The sequence below is a fragment of the Trachypithecus francoisi genome, unplaced genomic scaffold (genome assembly GCF_009764315.1).
Source record: "Trachypithecus francoisi isolate TF-2019V2 unplaced genomic scaffold, Tfra_2.0 Lachesis_group8, whole genome shotgun sequence".
In the NCBI taxonomy this organism is placed as follows: Eukaryota; Metazoa; Chordata; class Mammalia; order Primates; family Cercopithecidae; genus Trachypithecus; species Trachypithecus francoisi.
In genome coordinates, this window is record NW_022681473.1 from 30,709,768 (window position 1) to 30,727,088 (window position 17,321).

The window sequence follows — 17,321 nt, forward strand, 5'->3', positions numbered from 1 at the left end:
CCTTGGAAACACTTTTACATATATGAGAAATCTTTTTAAAAGACAAACTCTGGCTGGGCACAGTGGCTCACACCTGTAATCCCAGCACTTTGGGAGGCTGAGGCAGGCAGATCATCTGAAGCCAAAAGTTCAAGACCAGCCTGACCAACATGGTGAAACGCCATCTCTACTAAAAATACAAAAATTAGCTGGGCATGGTGGCTTATGCCTGTAGTGCCAGCTATTCCAGAGGCTGAGGCATGAGAATCGCTTGAACCCAGGAGGTAGATATTGCAGTGAGGTGAGATCACGCCACTACACTCCAGCCTGGGTGACACAGCAAGACTTTGTCTCAAAAAATAAATAAATAAATAAGACAATCTTCTGATGCAGTATCACTTACAGAAATTTATTCTATGAACTCTAACAGGGTTGAATGTTTTTTTCATTTTTATTGACATTTTAATCAAAAGTTAAATATTTTAATATTTAATCTTATGAACTCTCCCCTGAGCACTGATTTAGCTGAACCCCACAGATTACAGTATTATTATTATTTTCTAGAAATTCTCTAAAGGTGCTTGCTCAAGAATCAAGGTAAAGCATAACATCTGAAACTTAAAAATACTTCAGTAAAATAAAAGATTAAGCAAACAGGGCAACTATTAAATCTAGGTAATGATTATGTGGATGTTATATTAGTCTATTTCTCTGAATGTTTAAACTTTTGGTTAACCAAATCAAAAGGGTAAAACTACAAATTAAGATGATGCAGGCACATCATTCATAAGGCTAAAATTTATCTCTAGAATATCCATTAATATCAGTTAATCTCTGGAATAATCAGTTTATGTTCAATTAAATATACCCTACAGTTACAAAAGATGCAGACTCAAGCACAGTTAAATGAAGACCTTTAAAAAAGAAAAGAAAATCTACCATGATTCACATTACACACTAGGCAATTAATGTTAATTTGCTTACCGTTTGCATGGATTGGAATGGAGCTGCATTTACATTGATTCCACTGCTATGTAAAGGTTTGCCCGTCCCAGCCTGAAACACTTGAGGCTGAGACGCAGCAGGAAGCGATGATGATGCTGTAGTCTGGTCTGTATTTAAAGAGATTGTTGCCTAAACACAAAATGAATAGATGCACTTTAGAGGTAAACTAAACTTAGCCAAACAAAAAGTGAATAGATGTACTAACGTGGTAAATTAATCTCAAACTTATGTGTATTAACAAACTCAAATATTTCATGAAAGCAAAGTAGGTCCAAAAAGAAGAAGAATGTTATTAATAGTAATGTACCTCTGTCCAATTCACGAGTAAGTGCCTCATCAAATGTATGTGGCCTGGTAACAGAACTTGCCTGAATCTGATCAATTGGTTCCTTCTGTGGTCGTTGCTCTGTAGCATGAGAAGGCTGGTACAAGGGCTGAGATGCTGTGTACCCCTCACTTGTGGATGATACCAAAGGAACCTAGACATAAGTAAAGAAATAAAAGCTTTTTCCTGCTTACAAAATTGACTGTTAAAAAAACAAGTTATCTGTAAGACACATAAGGCTAACAAAGGCTAAGAAACAGATACAACTGCTAAAGAAGGGAGAAATTAATACTATCATCTCTTTTTAAATTTGTATAATATAAAACCTAAAAATTGCAAAAAACATATACATTTTTGAAGCTTGACGTTAAATAAACCCAAGTCTCGTTATAAAGACCCTCTACAAGTACTTCTAAGATGGAGAAATCTGCACTAAATTTTAGAATTATGTCTAAACTGTCTTCTGAAATTCTCAGTTCTAAATAAAAAAAGCTTATTTCATTATAATACATTATTTAAAATGCAAGACTTAAGAAAAATGTAAAAAGTCATCAAGAGGAAAAATGAAACTAAACATAAAAATAAAGGCTGACAGCTATCCACAACAATAAATTTGTTGAATTCCAACAGAAGACTTGGACACTGATGAAATTCATACCTTCTTTCATAAGCTAAGAAAGAAACCAAGGAACCAATTAAAACAAAAGTGAAAAAATATTTTTAAATTATTTTTTAAAAATAGGGATGGTGTCTCGCTACACTGCCCAGACTGGTCTTGAACTCCTGACCTCAAGTGATCCTCCCATCTCAGCCTCCTAAAGTACTAGGATTATAGGCATGAGCCACTTAACCTGGCCCTGAGGAACATAGTTTTATCACTCTTACCTGTGTAGCTTCTGGTTGTACAGGAACTTGATTAGGCTGAGCAAGTCTAGATTCAGAATGAACTGCAAAGGTGACCAAAATATTTCTGTCATACAAAATTAAATTTTTAGAGAGATGCATCTAAATACCTTTTATTTCGCTATTAAAGGCTTTTTTGGCCGGGGGGGGGGGACGACAGGATCTCGCTCTGTCACCCAGGCTAGAGTACAGTGATGTGATCTCAGCTCACTGTAACCTCTGCCTCCCGGGCTCAAGTGATCCTCCCACCTCAGCCTCCCAAGTAGCTGTGAGTATAGGTGTGTGCCACCACACTCGGATAATTTTTGTATTTTTAGTAGAGACAGGGTTTCGCCATGTTGCCCAGGCTGGTCTCAAACTCCTAGGCTCAAGCAATCAGCCCACCTCAGCCTCCCAAAGTGCTGGGATTACAGGGATGAACCACCATGCCCGGCAATTAAAGGTAAATTAAAGGCAATTAAAGGTAAACCATAAATAAACTTTTTAGCAATCATGAAAATAAATTGGGAAATGCAGATAAAATTTTAGCTCTCAAGTGAGCATTTTGGTTTACTGGCAGTGATAATTATTTAATAGTTTACTTTCACAATTGGTTTCATCTTGTTTTTTCCAAGAGTAAAGTAAAATGTTATAATAGAATGCACTAACAAATAATCAGTGCCATGAGAAAAACTTTTAAAGCTGTACAATAAAGCAGCATTATTCATACTCCAGACCTCAGACAGACAGCATTCCATTTTTATCTTTTGTTTCTTCTAAAACAGGGTCTCACTGTGTTGCCCAGGCTGGAGTGCAGTGGCACCATCATAGCTAACTGTAGTCTCAAACTCTGGGCACAAGAAATCCTCCCACCTTGGCTTCTTGAGTAGCTGGGACTACAGGTGCATGACACCCTGCCAACCTAACTTTTTTATTTGGCTAATTTTTAATTTTTGTAGAGGCAAGGTCTATGTTGCCCAGGCTGGTCTCAAACTCCTGGGCTCAAGTGATCCTTCCTCCTCAGCCTCCCAAAGCACTGAGATTACAGGCATGAGCTACCATACCCAGCTCAATATATCTTAACCAACTTTCAATTAATTTCCAATGTTTCTAGAGAAAAAGAAAATTTAAAATATGTACTTTTTGGCCAGGCAGAGTGGCTCACACTTGTAATCCCAGCACTTTGGGAGGTCAAGGCGGGTGGATCACGAGGTCAAGAGTTTGAGACCATCCTGGCCAACATGGTGAAACCCTGTCCCTACTAAAACACAAAAATTAGCAAGGCATCTGTACTTCCAGCTACTTGGAAGGCTGAGGCAGGAAAATCGCTTGAACCCAGGAGGCGGGGGTTGCAGTAAGCCAAGCCAAGAATACGCCACTGCACTCCAGCCTGGTGACAGAGCGAGACTCCGTCTCTAAATAAATAATATATACTTTTTAAGAGCCTATATTCAACTCAGCATGCATCTTCTTAACAATTCCCATCACTCTCCCACCTCCCTTCCCAACAATGATTAAACAGATAATCAAAACGACGATCTTCGGTTAGTCATTGAGAAAGCACCCATTTTCACTGGACAGTCTAATGGACTCAGCATTATGTAAATATCTAAATAGCCTAACAGGTTTTATCAGTGCTACCTATACTGACTTTCATACAATTTCCCAGCTGAGAAAACGACTGATTATCTTCCTTTGGTAGAGCTCAGAAAATGAACACTAAAAACCATGATTGCTCTCTTGTAGGTATCACCTTTGATCTGTTTTCTAACTCTTGGTAGAAATGTGGCAAGAGATATGAGCTCCCTTTACTTCAGAAAAATCCTAACTACCTTACACCAAATTAAGTGTCATTAAACATACTTTTACTCAGCAACTTCTTTTATGATATTTAAGATCATGCAACATTAAATAGGTTATTTTATTTAGTTCCACTTTTCTGCAACTAACACTGATGTGTTCTGGGAAAAACCAGGATGACTTACAATCACTAATAGTCCTGCAGAGAAGGTCCACTTAACCCAATGGAAGGCACCAACTCTATTTAGTGCTACTACTTCAAATAATGGTGTAAGTCCAGAAGGAGTCTGAAACTATCTTGTGGTTTCTCTCTTCCCTTTGCCTCTTACCCACTTCATTGCTGTGCATTTTTTTTAAGGTAATAAAATCCAGAAATTCTCCTAGAAAGCTATAAGCATTCAAAGAAAGACATCTCTATTATTTTTACTCCTAAATTTGGAAATTTTAAAAGCCAAGCAAAATTTCACTTGTTTAAGTTACAAAAACAGGCAAAACTGGTCTATTATAGTTACAAGTACGGAAGTGATTGCTATCGCTAGGGGCGAGGATAACTAGTGATTGAAAGGAAACACAACGCAGGTTTCTGGGGTACTGGTAATGTTTCATGTCTTAATGTAGGTGCAGGTGTTTTCAGTTTATAAAAACTCATTAAACTTGCATATATTTTTCTATGTCTACATGCCAATAAAAAGTTTAAAAATAAACAATTATGGAACTACATTTTTTAATTCAAATTATAGGAACGATATTCTTTTTATCAAATTAAAAGACCTAAGTCAAAATTAAAGTCATTAAAATAAAATTAATTTTCACAAACTTTATAAAACCTGAAAAGTACTGACCTTATACTTCTCTCTCACATAAAAATGTACCACTACTAACCTGGAGGGCAAACCAGCTGGGGCATGTCCATGTTTTGTGTTGGATTCATAGGCTGTGCAGATACAATGGCAGGATCGAGTGTCTGGTTTTCAAAATCCAGCATTGAATCCTACAGGTTAAGTTAGGATAGAATAAAGTCAAATAATATAAACACTTAAAGTTTCTGTTACAGTGTTTGACTAAAATGAACATACCTGTATGAAATTATAGGGACCCTGCATTTGTGCCATAAGGTCTTGTACTCGCTGTCTTCTCACAAGGGGATCTGCCTGGGCCACTGGAGTCAAAGAGTGGGGCTCTGGTACTGAAGGGGATGCAGCCTGAGGTTGCTGCTGGAGTGAATTTACCACCTAAGGTAGAAAAAACAGGATGAGAAACAACAGGAGAGCAAAAAAGCTCCACTCACTACCATCATGATGGGTCCCCCAAACTACATATACCATCTAATACTATAAACGGAACAGGCTTTAATGCAGTTACCCAAATGGACTACATTTATGTCAAATTTAACATTCTGAAAAATGTCGTCACTTCTATAGTGTTTCAGTTCCATAGGACCACTATGTAGCATTTCAGGTTGGTTGATTGATTGACTGATTTTTATTTTTGAGATGGAATCTAGCTCTATAGCCCAGGCTGGAGAGCAGTGGCAGGATCTCAGCTCACTGCAACCTCTATCTCCCGGGTTCAAGCAATTTTCCTGCCTCAGCCTCTCAAGTAGCTGGGATTACAGGCACCCACCACCACGCCCAGCTAATTTTTGTATTTTTAGTAGAGACAGGGTTTCACACCATGTTGGACAGGGTGGGCTCCAACTCTTGGCCTCATGTGATCCACCTGCCTCAGCCCCACAAAGTACTGGGATTACAGGCATGAGCCACGGTGCCCAGCCAGGAGAATGGTCTTGATAGAAGAATAACATATTAAAAAGGAAAGCATATTACCCTCAGCTTACAGCCATTTTCCTGCACTTTGGGGGTGTAAAGAAAGACATCTAAAAGAGGATCAAAAGGAAGGCCAGGACCCATTGGTAAGGTTTTTTGGACTGTATCTTACAGGTAACAAGGCATCACTGAGAGCCTCAAGTACAAGTAACTTAAAGCTAACTTTTCCAATAAAATTAAGTTGTGACAATGAATAGGATGGTCCAGAGGCAGTCAGAGAGGATTAATATGAAGAGTCACTGAACTAGACATGAGGACCCCAAAAAAAATTATCGTTATCAGTTGAGAGACAGCATTAGAAAACACTAGAGGAAGTCTACAGCCTGGTGACCAAACATTAGGGTAAAGGAGTACAAGATGATACCCCAAAACACAGATCAGTGTGGGAGCCCTGATTTTTACAAAGCAACCTAATTTCAGTAAGAGACAAATCATGGTAACAGATTAATCCACATATAACTTTGTATAAAATAATTTTTTTTACATTGGTTCAGCAAAGCAGTGATCCTATTAAATATCCACAGGGATAAACATTCATTTTTTCGAAGTAACAGTCTGGTGTAATGAGTTTGTTATTGTAATAAATGTACTAATAATGCAAAAAACAATCTTAATTTGTTCTCAGTAGAAATAAAAATTACTAAGTGAAAACAAAGACAACAACCTTGCAATACAGAGAACTCTTACCTCAACCGTTTCAACTGTCCACTCATCTACCTGCTCCTTTTCACCACTGGTGAACTGTGTTTCCGCCATGAACTGTCTATTTACATACTGCAAAGCAAAGTAAATGTTTGAGACATTTGTTTGAAAGGCAGCAAAGTAAAGGCAGCATTAAATTAAAATCATACCTCTGTTGATTCAACTTCACTTTGCTCAGTGTACTCTTCTGCTGGCTCAGGTTCTAAGAGGTTAAAAAATGGTGCAAAACAAAAGGATTTTTAGGTCAGTAATACTACTCTACTCTGCGTGATATTGGTAGATAACATGTCATTATGCATTTGTCCAAACCCAGAGAATTACAACACTAAGAGTAAACCCAAATGTAAACTATGGACTTTGGGTGATAATAATGTGTCAGTGTGGGTTTATCAACTGTTAACAAATGTACCACTCTGGTCAGGGGGATGCTGACAATGAGGGAGGCTGTGCATCAGTGAGGGTAGAAAGTAAATGGGAAATGGCTACACCTTCTGTTCAGTTTTGCTGTGAGCCTAAAACTGCTCTAAAAAATAAAGTCGGCTGGGTACAGTGGCTCATGCCTGTAATCCCAGCACTTTGGAAGACCAAGATGGGTGCACACCTGAGGTCAAGAGTTCGAGATCAACCTGGCCAATCTGGTGAAACCCCATCTCTACTAAAAATGCAAAAAATTGGCCAGGCATGGTGGTGGACGCCTGTAATCCCAGCTCCTCAGGAGGCTGAGGCAGGAGAATCGCTTGAACCTGGGAGGCGGAGGTTGCAGTGAGCCGAGATCAGGCCATTGCGCTCCAGCCTGGGAAACAAGAGCAAAACTCCATCTCAAAAAATAAATAAATAAATAAAAATAAAGTCTATTTTTAGAAATGATACCATAAAGTACAATAAATCTTTTTTAAAGTTAAGAATTCAACTAGGCCAGGCGTGGTGGCTCACGCCTGTAATCCCAGCACTTTGGGAGGCCGGGGCAGGGGGATCACCTGAGGTCAGGAGCTTGAGACCAGCCTGGCCAACATGGTGAAACCCCGTCTCTACTAAAAATACAAAAATTAGCTAGACGTGGTGGTGTGTGCCTGTAATACCAGTTACTGGGAAGGCTGAGGCACAAGAATCGCTTGAACCCGGGAGGCAGAGGTTGCAGCAAGCTGAGATCGCGCCACTACACTCCAGCCTGGGTAACAGAGTGAGACTCAGTGCCCAAAAAAGAATTCAACTTAAGGCTGGGTATGGTGGCTCACGCCTATAATCTCAGGACTTTGGGAGGCCAACGCGGGCGGATCACTTGAGGTCCAGAGCTCGAGACCAGCCTGGCCGATATGGTCAAACCCTATCTCTACTAAAGATACAAATGATCAGCCAAGCGTGGTGGTGTGCACCTGTAATCCCAGCTACTCGAGAGGCTAAGGCAGGAGAATTGCTTGACCCTTGGAGGTAGAAACTGCAGTAAGCCAAGATCATGCCACTACACTCCAGCCTGGGCAACAGAGCTAGACTCTGACCCAGAAAAAAACAAGGCCGGGCACAGTGGCTCATGCCTTTAATCCCAGCACTTTGGAAGGCCAAGGCGGGTGGATACCTGAGGTCAGGAGTTCGACATCAGCCTGAGCAACATGGTGAAACCCCATCTCTACCGAAAATACAAAAATTAGCCTGGCATGGTGGTGTGTGCCTGTAGTCCCTGCTAGTCAGGAGCCTGAGGCAGGATAATCGCTTGAACCCGGGAGGCAAGAGGTTGCAGTGAGCCAGGATCACGCCACTGCACTCCAGCCTGGGTGACAGACAGAGACTCTGTCTCAAAAAAAAAAAAAAAACCCAACTTAAATTCCAAACAAAGTAAATAGTTCACCATCACATAATCTAAATTTACTTAAAACTTACTTATAAAGTTAATTAACAGTGTTTTATATTTTAGAAAGTTTTCTTTACCATTTATTCCAGAATTAATTACTTTAGGTTCAACAGTAGCTATTTCAGATCATGTATAATGCAAATAAAGAGCTACTACATTAAAAGCCCTCTCTCTTCTCATAAGTAATAGTATAAAGCAGCATACAGATTAAAAATCTTACTTAGTAAAGTGGTAAGAGGGGGAAAAAGATTGCCTTATATTAATCTCCAACTATTAATTCTACCAATGTACAATCTTCCCTTCTAGTTTCAACCTACTCGCTACCAGTTACCAAGTGCTTACTGTGTGCCAGGCACTATATACACACTTGACATATTTTCTTTTTGAGACGGAGTCTTGCTCTGTCACCCAGGCTGGAGTGCAGTGGCGAGATCTTGGCTCACTGCAAGCTCCGCCTCCCGGGTTCACGCCATTCTCCTGCCTCAGCCTCCCGAGTAGCTGGGTGGGACTACAGGCGCCTGCCACCACGTCCGGCTACTTTTTTGTATTTTTAGTAGAGATGGTGTTTCACCATGTTAGCCAGGATGGTCTCGATCTCCTGACCTCGTGATCTGCCTGCCTCGGCCTCCCAAAGTGCTGGGATTACAGGCATGAGCCACCGCGCCCAGCCTTGACATATTTTCTAAATGGGGAATCTGAGGTACAAGAGTTTTACTAACTTGCCCAAAGTTACAAAGCTAGCAAATGTTTAAGCCAAGATTTAAATTCAGGCACTCTGATTCTAGCAAAATTTATACTCCGATGTTTCCTTGTATTCAGAATTTCACTCATCAGCCTAAGAGTTACCATAAAAGTATTCAGTTCGGTGTCTAGCTATATAATTAGTGTTGTGTCACATGATAAAATTAACTGGAAAAGACTCCTTGCCTTGGAGGAATTTATAGTTCAAGATTATGGAGTTATAATCTCCCCATGATTAAAACAAAACAAAAGCAACTCATACTATTCATCCAATGCACTGGCATGGTAAACAGCAAATCTGGGCATTTCAGACAGAAACCTATTTGAAAATCCTTGTTAACAGCTGGCCCTCACCCATACTCCTGCCCATCAATACTACTGCAAAAAAACTCAGTTTGTAGTAGTGATCAAGACTAGTAAGACAAATGACTGATAATGAATACTGGTAGGAATTACTCGATAATCTCTCTTAACAGTTTGTCATGCTTAAAGTCTCTTTAAAAATAAAATCTAGTGTACATATATGAAAACTAAGTACAAATATAAACTTGTAGCAAAATCAAATAAAACCAGAACCCTAAACTAAAGTTCATATCCACCTAATACTTACCAGCTTCAGGTACCTGGTCTTCAACTGCAGGTGCTGAGGCTGCCTCTTCTTCCTCACACAACCCATTTTGGTGGTTGTGGGTGCTGTCAAAGTAGTTTGACTGAAAAACACGCTCAACAATTTCCTTTAGAACTTTATCTAAGAAAAAGAGCATGAATTATAATGTAAGACTTATCTGAGGATGCCTGGCTTGAAGAAGATCCAACATTCTATAAAATATTGTGATTAAAAAACAACTGTTACTAAAACACATAAACACACAAAAAGATTACATTTTACCAAGAACAGAAATGTATTGCAGAATGATAGGGAACAAGAAGAATGTAGTTATATTAAACTTTATGGGGTTTTTTGTTTGTTTTTGAGATAGTCTTGCTCTGAAACCCAGGTTGGAGTGCAGTGGCGTTATCTCAGCTCACTGCAACCTCTGCCTCCCAGATTCATGCAATTCTTGTTCCTCAGCCTCCCAAGTAGCTGAGATTACAGGTGTGTACCACCATGTTCAGCCAATTTTTGTATTTTTAGTGGAGGCGGGGTTTTACCATGTTGCCCTGTGAAGGTCTGACCTCAGGTGATCTGCCCACCTCAGCTTCCCAAAGGGCTGGTATTAACAGGCATGAGCCACCGTGCCCGGCCTGAACTTTATGTATTTTAAGTAAATTAGTCAGGGGGAAAAAGATGACATTTAACATTTATTCATTCAAAAAGTATTTATTCAGCACCTACTACACATTAGGCAATATGCTAGGCACTGGGAAAACAAAAAGGTATGTAAAGACACAGTATCTTCCCTCAATAAGCTTATGGTCTAACAGAGGTGGTATCAAATACAACTACAAAAAACTTACATCTGTGAAAAGTACTACACAGAAGTACAACGGATTGGACCCAATCAGAGTGAGGCCACAAAAGGCTTTCCTAGGTAAGTGCTACAAGAGTTGAAATCTAGAAGAGTAGAGAGGTGGAAGTGTTTCAGGGTAGAGGAAAGAGCATTACAAAGTCCTATACAAAGGATGTCAAATACAAGAAAAGGAAAGGAAGCCACTGTGGCTAAAATACAGGGAACAAAGAAAAAGCATAGGGAAAGATGTGGCTGCAGAAACTGGTAAAAAACAGACCATGAATGTCCTTGAAGTTAAGGACAAACTTATATAAATAAAACTGAGATGAAGCCACTAAAGATTTTAAGCCATTAAAGATTTAAAGCAACTGCATCGGACAAGAGAAAGGCATAAAAGTAGAAGAGAAAGAAGTAGACAATCGAAAGATATTTAAAAACAAAAACTATCAGAATTTGGTGTACCAGGATATTTAAAAACAGTGCAGGGAGAGGGGGAGATGTATAAAGAATTACTTTCAATTTCCTTGGCTTGTATATTATTAATAGTTATACAGTAGGGCCACTCCCTGATAGGTCACTGTAAAGAAAAATAAAATTTTGAGGACTATACTGTATCAAAAGCTTTGGGAAATTAATCCTAATAAACTACCAACAACTCTTTAGATAATGAACACTTCATATGTTTTCCTTATTTCACTTCAGCAGCTCCTGGCTCAAAACTGTTTTCAAGAAGTTATAGATACAAATCAAATGTACATGAAAACACTAATTTGGGTATATTAGTACCTTTCCATTATAAAGATTAGTACCTTTCCATTGTAAAGATGTTACATTCCTATGATGTGGGATAAGATTAGGTAGAAAATAACCCCAAAACAAGCTATAAGCTTAAAGGTTTAGTAACACCTTTGTTACTCAACAATGCTCATGAAAATTTGATGAAGCTTGACCTAAAACTACTTTTTTAAGCTAACAAGCTTATACATATAGAACTTGCAGAACTAAAAGCAAAGGTAAACACATATTTTACAAAGAAATACAGACCAGAGTAAAAGTTAACAAACCAAGAAAATTTTTTTTTTTTTTTTTTTTTTTTGAGACGGAGTCTCGCTCTGTCGCCCAGGCTGGAGTACAGTGGCCGGATCTCAGCTCACTGCAAGCTCCGCCTCCCGGGTTCACGCCATTCTCCTGCCTCAGCCTCCCAAGTAGCTGGGACTACAGGCGCCCGCCACCTCACCCGGCTAGTTTTTTTTTTTTTGGTTTTTTTTTTTTTGTATTTTTTAGTAGAGACGGGGTTTCACCGTGTTAGCCAGGATGGTCTCGATCTCCTGACCTCGTGATCCGCCCGTCTCGGCCTCCCAAAGTGCTGGGATTACAGGCTTGAGCCACCGCGCCCGGCCAGAAAATTATTTCTTAAATGAAGAAAGGACAGACAAGGACTGGCACCCTTAAAGCAAATACACTCTTCTAAATTTTGCCAATTAAAGCTCATTACCATTTTGGTGACTAAAGCTTATAATCCAATCTGATTTCTTTTCAACCAATAGCTAAAAATGCATAAATACAGATGCTTTCATTTTATGTTCAAAAATCTACCTTCCTAATTCAACCTTACAAATCGCAAAGATAAGAATCTATTCCCTGGTTTCACAAAAGGCTAAAACGTAAATTCCTGGTTTACTGAAGGAGTGAAACGTAAATGTCCCTTTTTTAAAAAATCAGTTCACAGTTGCATGTTTGAGAATAAGGAGCTCACACAGAAAACTAGACCAAGTATCAGAATATTTTAAATACAGAAAAAAACTAACATCCTCAAATTAGCAGATGTCTAAGACAAACTAAAGAATAACTAAGGCAATAACCATGAGCAGAATGTATGAAATGCAATAATTGGTTCACGAAACTTCAGTCATAAAACAAACAGTCCCTATCTATTACCAAAAGCTGTGGAAACTCAATCTGATGTTAATCTGTCTACCTCAAACACAGTTAAGTTACATACAAGACCATGTGAAGTCAGGACTATCATACTCCCAGTTTCAGTTGTTTGTTGCTCGTGTTCTGATTTCCACATTATAGATTAAACATATAAAGAAACAAAAAAGAAACCAAGCAGTAAATAGCAGATGAATGTTATATATACACTTCTAAATTTTATTCAAGTAATATTAATTTTAAATAGGAAAACCAGCTGGGCGCAGTGGCTCACACCTGTAATCCCAGCACTTTGGGAGGCCCAGGCAGGTGAATCATTTGTGATAAGGAGTTCTAACCAGCCTAGTCAACATGGCGAAACCCTGTCTCTACTAAAAATATAAAAATTAGCCAGGCGTGGTGGCGCATGTCTGTAATCCCAGGTACTTGGGAGGCTGAGGTGATAGAATCACTTGAACCCGGTAGGCGGAGGTTGCAGTGAGCTGAGAGCACGCCACTACACTCCAGCCTAGGTAAGAGAGTAGACTCTGTCTCAAAAAAAAAAAAAAAAAAGAAAACTAATTTTTTTCTCCCAAGTGAACTATATAAACATAGGAAAATTAATTTTTAAAGATTCCTAGTTATAAAATCAAAGTTATCAGTGATACTCACAGGTGGTTCCACATACAGGTTTTTCCTTCCCTTCCAGCAGGTCCCACAGGTGAATGGAGGCATGTTCATACTGTTCATTCAACCTTTTAATAGTAAATAGCTAATTAATAACCTTTCAGTTGTCAACTTAAATACTCAGAAGTTTCTATTATCAAATACCACTAATACCTCAAGCTCATGTCCCGTTCAGGGTCTACTAGCTTATAGAATTCATCCAACAATGACAGCTCCTCTTCGGACAATATTGGCACTCCATTCAAACCTTGTTTCAGGTCAGTCCGCACTTCATCATCTCCCAATTTGTCCAAAACATATTGTAGCTCAAGTACAGTTTTTAAACGTTTCTGTTCAGCTTCTTCTCTCATAAGCTGCTCCCGACGTGCTGTCTTCTTTATTGTTTTCTGAATCTGCAAAACGGTATCAATGTAAAACACCAAAATGAGTTATATAAAACTTAGTTCAATCCATTTCAGGTCCAGCTTAAATAAGACATGTTTTACTCAATGAGTGAGATATGACCCCAGTACACAAAAGGATGATTCCTGACTTACACACACAGTTTTAAACATAATCATTTAAAGCAATTGTTAAAAATTCAGGCCGGGCGCGGTGGCTCAAGCCTGTAATCCCAGCACTTTGGGAGGCCGAGACGGGCGGATCACGAGGTCAGGAGATCGAGACCATCCTGGCTAACACGGTGAAACCCCGTCTCTACTAAAAAAACACAAAAAATTAGCCGGGCGAGATGGCGGGCGCCTGTAGTCCTAGCTACTCGGGAGGCTGAGGCAAGAGAATGGCGTAAACCCAGGAGGCGGAGCTTGCAGTGAGCTGAGATCCGGCCACTGCACTCCAGCCTGGGCGACAGAGCGAGACTCCGTCTCAAAAAAAAAAAAAAAAAAAAAAAAAAAATTCAGAACAGCTCTTTCCCTAGAAGGTATTTTACTACTGAAATATTACTGATGAAACAATGTGTTTGGGGCTTCTTTCAAAATAATCTAGAGGGCAAAAGGAGCAAGGAAATGAATGTGGATTTATGTGAAATACAACTGACCATGAGATGATAAATATACAAGTTCGGTACAGGTACAGAGAGTTTCATTGTACTGTTTTCTTTAGTTAGGTATATATGTCTGAAGTTTTTCATTATGCATATAAAAAGTAAAAATTTTATGAATTTAGAAATTATACAGAAATTTAAAGGCCTAGGCCAATTAAAAAAGAAACCCAACCACAGCAACAATAAAAATCTTACCTCAATCTAGTTCCTCTATGGACAAATAACCCGAAGTTCTAACTCTGAGTATCTACTAATGACTCACAAGGAAATGCCAAAAACCCACAAGTGCCCCTTTGCCCCCAAATAATCCGCTGCCAGTCTCAGAAAGACATTCCATTCTATTGAAAAAAGTGCCTAATTTTTTTTATGAATAAGATGCTGGTGGAGAAAAATAGATAAAGCTAAGTCTGAATGTATTTTCCCCACATTCTTTTTTTCTTCCCTAGAAAGGCTGAAAGGAAAACATCAGCCAAACTCAATTATTTCTTTCCCTCTCTCGTGTATCTAACATCAGGCTGGGGACAGAGGAAGGCCAGTCTTTCCAAGAGGAATGGCAGTGTTCTCCTTTCCACTTTTTCCCCTTTCTCAAGCCTCACTAGGATGAACCAAGACACAGAAAACCAAAATGGGGACATATGAAACCTATATTAAAGGGAAAAATGGGGAAGGAGACCTGGGAGGAATGATGAAGGCTGCAATAACAAGACAAATCTATAATGGTAACAGAGTGTGCAGAATAAATATCTTAGCAATAAATGGCAAGTGATAGCTACAGTGAGCTGAGATCATGCTACTGCTTCAGCCTGGGTGAAACAGTGAGACTGTCTCAAAAAAAATATATCTTCTTTTTTAAAAAAATAATTTAATAAAAATTTTTTGAGGCAAGGTCTATGTTTCCAAGGCTGGTCTTGGGTCTTGAACTCCTGGCCTCAAGCAATCCTCTCACCTCAGCCTCCTAAAATACTAGTATTACAGGTATGAGCCACCATGACCAGCCAGGAAGGTGTTTTTTGTTTTGTTTTGTTTTTGAGATGGAGTCTCACTCTTGCCCAGGAGTGCAGTGGCACAATCTTGGATCACTGACACATCAACCTCCTGAGTTCAAGCAATTCTCCTGCCTCAGCCTCCTGGGATTACAGGTGTGTGCTCCCTCGCCCGGCTAATTTTTGTATTTTTAGCAGAGACAGGGTTTCACTACGTTGGCCAGGCTAGTCTTCAACTCCTGACCTCAGGTGATCCATCCGTGGGGTTACAGGCGTGAGCAACCACACCCTGCGCAGGAAGGTCTTTATAGGTAGGTGGAGGCAGGAAACATAGGAAGACGGGCAGGAATGTAAAAGGAAGTTAAAGCAAAAGAAGATAAGAAAGCTATTCTGTATGAAATGAACAGTTCAAGAAGGAAAAAGGTGAAAAGGTAGGCTGGAGCCAGGCTAAAGAAGTTCTTGAATGCTGAACAAAAAGCATGTTTAATAATTGTGGAAAGTATACCAAAGGATCGAAGATAAACAAAAGCTCTGCTAACGAAGTCAAAGCTCAGAGAAAAGTCCTGAAAATACCAAAGTGTTACAAGAGAAGCAAAAAAGGATACAGGTATTTTCATTACACAGTGATAGTAACTTCTAAAATAGATGTTACATTAAACTGTATAGCAATCCTGCTTCTATTTTAAAAAAGAAAAAGAAATTGGGCAGGGTTCATCAAGTTAAGTGAAATAAATCTCTCCTTTGGTGCTATGGTATGAATGCATTCCCAAAAATTCAAGTGTTGGAAACTTAACCCTCCCAATGCAATAGTGTTGGGAGGTTGAGCCTTTTGGGAGCTATTTAGAATGAATTAATATTACTATAAAAAGAGCTTGCAGGAGTATCATCACTCTCTCTTGCCCCTTAAGCCCTCTACCACCATGTGAGGACACAGTAATGCAGCAAGATGCTGGTACCTTGATCTTGGACTTCCCAGCATCCAGAAGTGTGAGAAACAAATTTATGTTCTTTATATAAATTATCCAGTCTCAGGCATTCCATTATAGTAACACAAAGTTGACTAAGACACTACGTACAAAATTAAATTACTTTTTTTGTTTTCAGGCAAAGATTTTCCTTCCCTGGTCAGATATAAGAAGTAATTCTAAGATTAAGTACTTGAAGCTAGGCACGTTGGCTCATGCCTGTAATCCCAACACTTTGGGAGGCTGAGGCAGGCCAATCACCTGAGGGGTCAGGAGTTTGAGACAAGCCTGGCCGATGTGGTAAAACCCCGTCCCTACTAAAAATTTAAAAATTAGACAGGCATGGTGGCGTGCGCTGGTCTGTAGTCCCAGTTACTCGAGAGGCGGAGGTTGCAGCAAGCTGAGATAGTGGCACTGCACTCCAGCCTGGGCAACAGAGCAACACTCTGTCTCAAAACAAAACAAACAAAGGATTAAGTGCTTGAAATGTATTAGCTATGCATCAAATACTGTTCTAAGCACAACCCTATGATGTAGGTACAATTATTATCACCATTTTACAGATTAGAAAACCGAGGCACTGATGGCTCTGCCCATCAGCCCCCTTTCTATCCTATTGGATCTGTTACTCTGGAAAACCTTGACTAATACAAGAACAGTGAAATTAAGTAACTCATCCATGGTCATACTACTAAGTCAAGTCACCAAATTAGGATTCAACTGGGCAGTCTGCTTCTAGAATCAGATCTCTTAATCCCTACACTGCATTGTCTCATATAATAAACTGTTTTTTTTTGTTTCAGCAAATTAGAGGAAACTTTATATAGTCACACATTACTTAACAAGGATACATTCTGAGAAATATGTCAGTAGGGAATTTCATCATTGTGCAAACATGGAGTGTACTTACACAACCTAGATAGATAGCACAATCCACTATATACCTAGGCTATATGGTTTAGCATATTAGCTCCTAGACTACAAATGTGTACAGCATGTTACTGTACTGACTACTGTAGGCAAGTGTAACACAGTGGTAACTATTTGTATATCTAAACATAGAATAGGTACAATAAAAATACAGTATTATAATGTTACGGGACCACCATTATATATGTGGCCCACAGTTGACTGAAACATCATTATGGAATATATGCCTGTATTTCAATGTTA

At 39.3% G+C, this 17,321-nt stretch overlaps 1 protein-coding gene across 1 annotated transcript in view; it reads right to left on the minus strand.

The window, feature by feature from the left end:
- Nucleotides 1-17,321, minus strand: part of CAPRIN1 (cell cycle associated protein 1) — a 50,761-nt gene that overhangs the window by 10,697 nt on the left and 22,743 nt on the right. The window contains exons 5-14 of the mRNA XM_033205373.1: nucleotides 13,312-13,550; nucleotides 13,144-13,226; nucleotides 9,717-9,854; nucleotides 6,669-6,721; nucleotides 6,505-6,591; nucleotides 5,068-5,223; nucleotides 4,874-4,982; nucleotides 2,195-2,256; nucleotides 1,353-1,463; nucleotides 964-1,113 (exon numbers count right to left, since the gene is read on the minus strand). Coding sequence (XP_033061264.1) covers nucleotides 964-1,113; nucleotides 1,353-1,463; nucleotides 2,195-2,256; nucleotides 4,874-4,982; nucleotides 5,068-5,223; nucleotides 6,505-6,591; nucleotides 6,669-6,721; nucleotides 9,717-9,854; nucleotides 13,144-13,226; nucleotides 13,312-13,550 — 1,188 coding nt within the window. The remainder of the gene's footprint in view (nucleotides 1-963; nucleotides 1,114-1,352; nucleotides 1,464-2,194; nucleotides 2,257-4,873; nucleotides 4,983-5,067; nucleotides 5,224-6,504; nucleotides 6,592-6,668; nucleotides 6,722-9,716; nucleotides 9,855-13,143; nucleotides 13,227-13,311; nucleotides 13,551-17,321) is intronic.